Below are 8,083 nucleotides of genomic sequence, written 5' to 3' on the forward strand. Positions count from 1 at the left end.
TCGACTGCGGAAGAATAGCCCGAAGGTCGCGTGAGTTGCTGATGGGTTTTGTGTGGGCTCTTCGGTGCTGCAGCTAGGGCTGTGATCGCACCCGATTGTGCAGCGAATTGCATTTTAAACGCCACATTGTCCTGGAGGGCGGAAACGAGATATGGTTAACTCTTTTCTTGTCGTCGATTGCAGCTCACTACATACAAGTGACTGGTGTCTAGTGTGTGGTGACTACCTGACTCAGAGCAACCAGAATGGTCTTATGATAGGAGTAGTTGGGTAGTTTACCGTTGCGGTATTTTATTACCAAGCCGAATACAAAACACCTGCGAAGCCTGCCCTTTAGGCAGCCGTTTGTACAGGTCCATCCTTGCATGTGGCTTGCGCGTAGTGCGTTTGCTGGTACGGTAGTGTACGCGAATTGCATGGAAATCGGAAGGTGCATATTAGCTCCTAAGCTTGGTGTAATTGACGAACTTTTCACAGATCAACGCATATTCAACATAGATACATGGATGACACATCTAGAGCGACACGAAGTCGGCATGTTCACTGGGTCATCGTGCTGGGGGATTTCGGGCGAAGCCCACGCATGCAGTATCATACAGTATCGCTGAGCAGGCAAACTTTAACTGATGTGCACGTTGTTGCTTACGGCGGGGCAGCTCCGCTTCAGGAACTGGTCTCGGCAAGCAACGTGCACATTCATAATGTTGTGGAGCTTCCTTTGTGGCTGCAGCGGTTGCCACGTGTGTTGTTTCTTGTTCTCAAAGTTCTATATCAGCTGCTAGGGCTGCTATGGATGATGCTCATACAGTTGCCATCGCCAGGGCACATCCTCATGCAGAACCCACCAGCGATCCCAACCATGGCCGTTTGCTGGCTAGCGGCTCTGCGGCATAGGGCGAAACTGGTCATAGATTGGCACAACTATGGGTATTCTATCTTGGCCCTGTCGCAAGGTCAACGCCACCCCCTGGTGGCGCTGGCACACAGTTATGAGCGGTTCTGGGGGAAGCGTGGGAATGCCCATTTTTGCGTCACAAAGGCCATGCAGGAGGATTTGCAGCGCAAATGGGGCATTCGCGCAACTGTGCTTTATGACAGGCCACCAGCTTTTTTTAAGCGCACGGGTCTGCCTGTGCTGCACACGCTCTTCCGCAAGCTGGGCCCCACCCTTGAGCAACCCGCCTTCGACGATTTCCTGGCGCGCCGGACCAGCCAAGTCGCGTCCAGCCGGACGCAGGAGTCTGCGGAGGTGACCGTGGTTTCAGTAAAGCGGTCTGGGCAGGCTGCCAGCTTGCGGCCGGACAGGCCCGCGGTTGTAGTTAGCAGCACTAGCTGGACTCCTGATGAGGACTTCTCTATTCTGCTGGACGCTGCGGTTCGGTACGACCAACTGGCCAGCGAATCGGCACCTGGGGAAGGCAGCGGCAGCAACGCGGGGGACATGCTGCCAGACTTGCTGCTCCTAATTACGGGCAAGGGCCCGCAGAAGGACATGTACCTCTCACGCATAGCATCAATGTCCTTCAAGAAGGTGGCGATACGGGCGCTGTGGCTGGAGGCAAACGATTACCCGCTGCTGCTGGGGGCCGCTGATGTAGGGGTGTCGCTGCATGCCTCCTCATCAGGACTGGACCTACCTATGAAGGTGGTGGATATGTACGGGAGCGGCCTGCCCGTGTGTGCCTTATCGTACAGCTGCATCACTGAACTGGTGGCGCCAGGCAAGACGGGTCTACTCTTCAGCAGTGGCGACGAGCTCGCGACGCAGCTGGCAAACCTCCTGAAGGGGTTCCCTAATGCGCCCAGCGCTCAGCTAACGGAGCTAAAGCGCAACGTGGCAGCATGTGAGCAGGGGTTGCGATGGGAGGAGAACTGGCAGCGGGTGGCTGGCCCCGTGCTAGGGTACCAGAGCGGTTAGATTTCGGTAGTCCTTGGATTTCTGGGCGCAAATTTGGTTTGCTCTGTAAGATGACTCAATGCTATAGGACATTGCATAGCTGGATTTCGACCTTAAAAGCCTGGCAGCGCAATGGCCATGTTCTGTCATTGTTCCCCCTGGCGTTCAAGCGCCGGTGTGGAGTGGGCATATTGGTTTCTTGGACTATGCACCGACGAAAGGGTTGATGAATTGGAAGAATTTAAAGATTTTGCTTGTGGGGTCCGGCCCCGGTGCTGTGGGGTTGTGAGTGTCTGTGTCTTCATGTGCTGAGCGACTTACTATGGAGGAATGATCTCTCGCGGAGTGGTAGGCTGCGCTGGAATAATTCCCCCATCACCACTACCACCAACGTCAGGCTTTGTTCTGGCGCATAGTTAGTTTTGGAGTCAGTGGTTCCGCTCTTATTCGGCTGGTCCACGCGGTGGTAATTCATGAGGGGCAGTCCGGGGTTTGGGGATCTTGGCGTTTGGTGGCTAACAGGGTTGGAGGCACTTAGTCAAGTTCCCCTATGACCTTGGTCATGGTCTCTACGCGTGAGCCGTACCTAGTTTCTCCCCTTGCGGAGCGCCTCCGGTTGCTGGGTTCTGTCCGGGCCGTTGTACGGGTCCTTTTTGACAGCTTCTAGTGGCTTTCCTGGGCTACATGGTGTTCGGGTACGGCGATCCCTCCAGATTCACTGTAAACTTTCATGCTCATGTGCAAACTGCATCTAGGGGCTATGTTGCTGTGTGTTGTGTGATAGCAGCCGTCTCGATGCACCGGTGGGAGTTGGTCATTGTCACAACCTCCAGAGATTGCCACAAGCCAATGTCATAGCCACACCTAAAGTGCTCTTTCCCAGAAGCTTCTTGAGGGCCCTGCTGCGTATTTTGCGTACAATATATACTATAGTCGTCAGTCGTAATGTAACATCAGCGCGCCATGATAAAGGCTTAGCTCGCATAGGAAGCGTCCAAGCGTCAAGAGCCCATTTGCATTGCATGCGAATACGCCAGCACTTTGTGATAGCGCCCTGTTCACCGCCAGCCACATATCTCCCACCAACCATAGCACAGCCTGCTGGTCAAGCCACGTCAACTATGCGCATATTCAACATTCTCGCCGACAGCACTGTCCGCACGCACGATGTCATCGGCCAGCCTCGGTCCCGCTTCCACCCGGTCCCCCTGCTGGAACCCCACTGCCACCACCCATGCCACCAAACGCCCCAACACTCACTAACCCGTACTTGCTTGGTGCCGGCGTGGGTTCCGACGGCCTCGTTGGTAAGACACCATTTCCAAAAGACAGCGACGACGATACACTGAAGGTCCCGCTCCCACCAGCTCGATGCGGGGCTGGCGTCACCATGGCTGACGCCAGTCCGGAACCCCCTGACGAGACATGTGAACCTGTGCCATGTGAACCTGTGCCATAGTTGCTCCTGTAGGCAGCGCCCGGCACGGGCGCCCCTGCGCCTGCTGACGTGCCAAAAGCCGAGCTCGTCCCGAAGCTGCCACTGCCGCTTGCAGTGCCTACCTGTCCACTAGTTGTGGCTGCCGAGGACGCGAACGATCCCACCCCAGCCCCCGAGGCGACCGTGGCTGTCCCTGTGCCCGCCCCGCCACTAACTAGGGCCCCTGTGTACCTGCTGGATAGTGCTGCACCAGCTTTGTAGGCCGAGGAATGGCCAGGTCCAGCCAAGAGCCCCACAGCTGGCGTCGCCGCTACAGAGGGTGCTGACAGACTTGAGGGCAAGGTGGAGGATGGGCGGAAGTTGAAGCGCGAGCCGGGCACGACTCCAGCGGGTGCGTGCAATGTTGCCTCAGTGACCTGTGCATGTAAGGGGAGACATGCGAGTTTTTTCAGCCACCTTTAATGATACGAAGTCGCATTAAGGATGTTATTCAGGCATTGTCGTGGCTACACATCCCCGCCAAACCTTGCAGTTGCACTACCAAGTCAGTTGCTACCTTCAATATGGCATCCTTTGGGGAACGGTCATCCCGTGGCTGAACGCCACCCAGTGCTGTTTAGATGGAGCCGGCTACAGTGAATCCGAAGAAAGTGTCGGTGCATATCGCACCCCAGGGATGCTGTTTGCATTATGGCACTTGTGACTCGTAGCTTTGCCTTTTGTGAGATACATGCAGGTCCTAGATTCCCACCTGCTGGTTCAGCCACCGTATCATCTGCTCGTTGCTCTGTAATTGCTGCTTGCTATCCTCCAGTTTGCCACGCAGTGACTCGTTCTCGGTCTGCAGCCCGCTCAATTCAACACGTTGGGACTCCAGCTGCTGGCTTAGTGAAGCCAGGTCTCGCATGGCATTCGCCAGCGTCTGCTCTCTATGCTGCAGCTCCTCCTCCTGCCGCGCGATGATAGCGGCCTTGCGCTTGGTTTTCTCCTTGGCCAACCGCAGATCCGTCTGGGGATAGGCAGTAGCACAGGCCCACAGTGAACCGCATAATTACAACACTAAGAAGCTAGCCCAATACAGTCGCCGTGCAAGCACTCCTTGCATGATAGGGCTATCGGAAGTACGTACCGTCAGCTTCTCGATGATCTGATTGCCCTTGAGGACTTCCGCCTGTGCCTCTTTCCCACGGGCCTCCGCAGCGGCGACCGCCTCGCGCAGATCAGCACATCGCTGCTCGCTCTGCCTCATCGCGCCTTCCATATCGCGCAAACGACCGCGCTGCTGCTCCACAACATCCGCTTGGGACTGCGCCTGTGGACCGGACGCGACAAGGAAATTGCTTGCCCTGTAAACCAACAAAACAACCACAAGCAGTGCATACCAGCACCTTACTGGGCGTACAGGTCCACGCCAACCGGCACCCAACAACATGGAAGGCCCCCGATCAAGCCCATCCAACCCAAGCTAAAGCGTTACCGTACCTTTTCCTCCAGCGCCAGTAGCTTTGCCCGCGACTCGTTAACCTGTATCTCCAGCTCATGCTTGGCCATGGACAGCTGCTGGTTGAGAGTGCGCAGCCGCCCACTCTCCTCGTCCAGTGATCGGTTACTGCCTTCCGCGGTGCCCAACTTGTGGCTCAACTCCGACACCTATCCCCAGCGCAACAGACAGGTAGGGTACCAGAAGCCGGGAGCCATACGAACATTAATTATCCTTGGGTAGGCCCTGGACGGCATCCTACAACATGTCACTTCGGCTATTACGGAAGGGGGACCATATGTCCGCAATCTACGGCTTCTGCATCGTGCAACTTCATATTAATATGCACATGAGTTCCTCAGCGTACCTTGGTGTCGAGCTCATACTTGATTTCCCTCAACTTCCTGTTCTCCGAGTCCAGCTCTCCCAGCCGAGAATTGAGGCTCGCAATTTGGTCTCGGAACCTCTTCTCGAGCTCCCCACACTCTCTGCAACCAGTGCGTATCGAGCAATCCCCTTAATGAGCACGCTATCGGCTTAAAAGCTGTTTCTAGTTTTCCATTTCACTATCACTTCCAGTCTTGCCTACAGCTTGTTCCTAGATCCGCGTGCGTTCGGCTTGCTTCAACACGCCGCATGTCCGCATTCGTGGCCCGTCCTGAAGTTCGACCTCTGACAGCCCAACTCGGCAAGCAAGCCAGGGAACCCGTGCGTACGGGCTGGGGACCATCATTGCGTGACGGTCGAGGACGAACTGCAAGCCTTTACAGGATGCAACTGCACACGCAATAATCCACATGCATTTTGGTGGCATCGCCCCTCAGACGGGTAAAAACGCATGCTGCATGGGCTTTGAACAACCTAATAAAAGAAACGTAGGTAGCATGCAGGTTCGCTGTCGAAGCGCACTGACTTGGGTTACATGTTCAGCCCCTTGCTGCAGTGTATCTCCTTTTCCCCTTGTTCCTTCAGTTTTTCTTTTGCCAAGCTATTCAGTCTATGGTTCTTCGGCTATTAGATCTTGCATGCTCGTGTTTGTGCTCCTTTCAGGTGCCCACAGCATGTATACATTAAACAATTCTATTTAAGCCTACCGCTCATGCTGGTCCTTCAGTTGAGCCTTCTCTCGAAGCCGCTCCTCATGCGCCGAGGCCTGATGCGTTTTGGCCTGCGCCTGCACTTCTAGAAGGTGCTTGTCGTACTGCTCCCGGAGTTCTGCCAGTTGTTGGCGGCACTGCATCAACTGCGCCGATGCGCTGTCACGCTCGTCCTGCCAAACGTTGCAGGGGACAAAAGGGTCTTCACAATGCAGCGCGGCTCTTGCAGGAGGACTGGTCGGTTCTTGGACCTGGCTAAGGCACATCGGCGATACATGCGGCCGAGACCACCAGCACGCGCGAGAGGGTTGGCCAGACGAAAGGCACACTTACCTTCGTCCGATCTAGGGCGTCTGACAGCTCCTGGCAATTACCCTTGACCTCCGTAAGTCTGAAGGCAAGGAACTGTCAAGGGGCATGTCTCGGGTTGGCAGGTACGATGTAAACGCCAGTCTGCAGCCTTCCATGGCCCCCTCGGTAATCCGCGTGGGCACTCCGGATAACAGATTTTGCCCAGTAGCACGCTTCCCACGTTTTGTATGCGGTTAAGTGGGGAGGTTCAACTTGCCTGCTTTACGACCGAATCGTTGCCAGGTCTGAAAGCAAGCGTGATGTGCGGCAGCTGCTTGAAGTCATTTATCTCAACGATCTTGAAGAGAGATTCATTACCGCGGACCATCATTACGGCCTGAAATCTGCGGGGCATCTTTTTCTAAGTTGAATGAGTCTGCGCAAGTTTGGGGGTGTCATAGAGGGGGGGCCCCGCAAACCCTGACACGTGGTTAAGATTAAAACAAAAACCCAGATCTTTCCTTCCTGGGCAGCTGCATTTGCAAAAGGACATCCACACGTGTTCGGGTCCTGCGCACCTGGGCGAATCCCCTGGCTGCGCAGCAATGCATTTCTCCAGCAAGCTGATAATCTTGCCCGGAAAGCTGGCGAAGTCCACCAGGATGCCCTGATCATTTTTTAAGCTCTGGAAGTCCTCTTCGCTGACTTCAAGTGTGTGAAGGAAGTACAGGTCGGAGTCGTTGGAGATGTGAATGCGGAGTATCTGTTGGAACGAAATGTGTTTCTCACTTGTTCAATCCGTTTCGCCCGTAAAACACTTATATGCAGCCATAGCTACGAACTACGGCGCACCCGAAGGTTGTGGTTCTGACGCGCATAACCAGTCAAAATGCGAACTGTCAACGCTTCATGCTGGTCTTCCCGGTCCTGTTGCTTCACAAGGACAGGAACTGGCCTCCAGAATAACGTCGAAGAAGTCGATAAATCAAAGCCAATTGGTGCCTTTGGGTCTTCCGAATCAAGCAGGAGAGGCATGGCTACCCAGTTAAGCTAGCCAAATAGAACTCATACGTAATAACCCATGAGAGTTAGGCAATAGCACAAGCGCACGCATGTCCTCGCAGCGGGCTGTCAATTCGGACAATCCGTACATCATACTTCATCATGTGCCCTGAAAGTTGGTTTCTCGCTTAAATGAGCTTTGCAGTATGCCTTACAGTTCAGGTAGCGACAGCGATAGCGGGAGGTTAACTTGTGAGCGCTACCAACGACTTCGGCTTGGCTGGGCTCTTTCGACATGGTGAGACAAAAAATGTATGTACCGGTAGTAGTTATCCGTCATCCCGCATGTAGCCGAGGATGAAGACTACGCGCTGCATTGGCGCGCGGCAGGTGGAAAAAGGCTTGTCCCAGAACCTAGCCCCCAAAAGCACGTTTTCGAATACCCAGCTTCATCCATGCGCGTATTGACACGCACCTCCGGACACATAATCTGCACATAGAAATCCCCGCCAGTCGAAGCTCTGTTGGATACAGCCTACAATACCCAGGGGGGATACCCCTTGTGGTGCGCTGGTTCACAGGGAACACAACGCTCGAGCGATGAGGGAGCTACAGATACTTTTCGAGACGGCATTTACACGAGATGCTGTTAAGGTATTCCTTGTTGTCTTGATTCTCATTGGCTGGTATGTACGAGAATGTGCTGTGATGATGGTTGGGGACGCGGCCCCACGTCGGCAGGCCGTCCAAGTCTCCATGTTTGGAGATCTACAGGTCGCTTTGCAACAGGCTGAAAGGTAACCCCAGAAGTTCACCAGAGCTGTGTATTAACCATCCTTGCAGCCGTTGCAATATCTCCTGCAGCGCAGGTCACGTAG

General features: G+C 54.7%; 2 protein-coding genes across 2 annotated transcripts; one reads left to right on the forward strand and one right to left on the reverse strand.

Moving 5' to 3' along the window:
* Positions 1-502: 502 nt before the first annotated feature.
* On the forward strand, positions 503-1,918 carry VOLCADRAFT_57730 (uncharacterized protein; the record flags this gene model as incomplete). The annotated part of the gene is made up of 1 exon (XM_002947873.1): positions 503-1,918. One exon carries the CDS (start codon positions 503-505, stop codon positions 1,916-1,918), a length of 1,416 nt encoding a protein of 471 aa, XP_002947919.1.
* A 3,987-nt stretch (positions 1,919-5,905) lies between these two features.
* VOLCADRAFT_116619 (uncharacterized protein) lies at positions 5,906-7,238 on the reverse strand (the record flags this gene model as incomplete). The annotated part of the gene is made up of 4 exons (XM_002948020.1): positions 5,906-6,085; positions 6,246-6,303; positions 6,782-6,966; positions 7,056-7,238. 4 exons carry the CDS (start codon positions 7,236-7,238, stop codon positions 5,906-5,908), a joined length of 606 nt encoding a protein of 201 aa, XP_002948066.1.
* Between the last annotated feature and the right edge of the window lie 845 nt (positions 7,239-8,083).

Source organism: Volvox carteri (assembly GCF_000143455.1).
Source record: "Volvox carteri f. nagariensis unplaced genomic scaffold VOLCAscaffold_8, whole genome shotgun sequence".
Lineage (NCBI taxonomy): Eukaryota > Viridiplantae > Chlorophyta > Chlorophyceae > Chlamydomonadales > Volvocaceae > Volvox > Volvox carteri.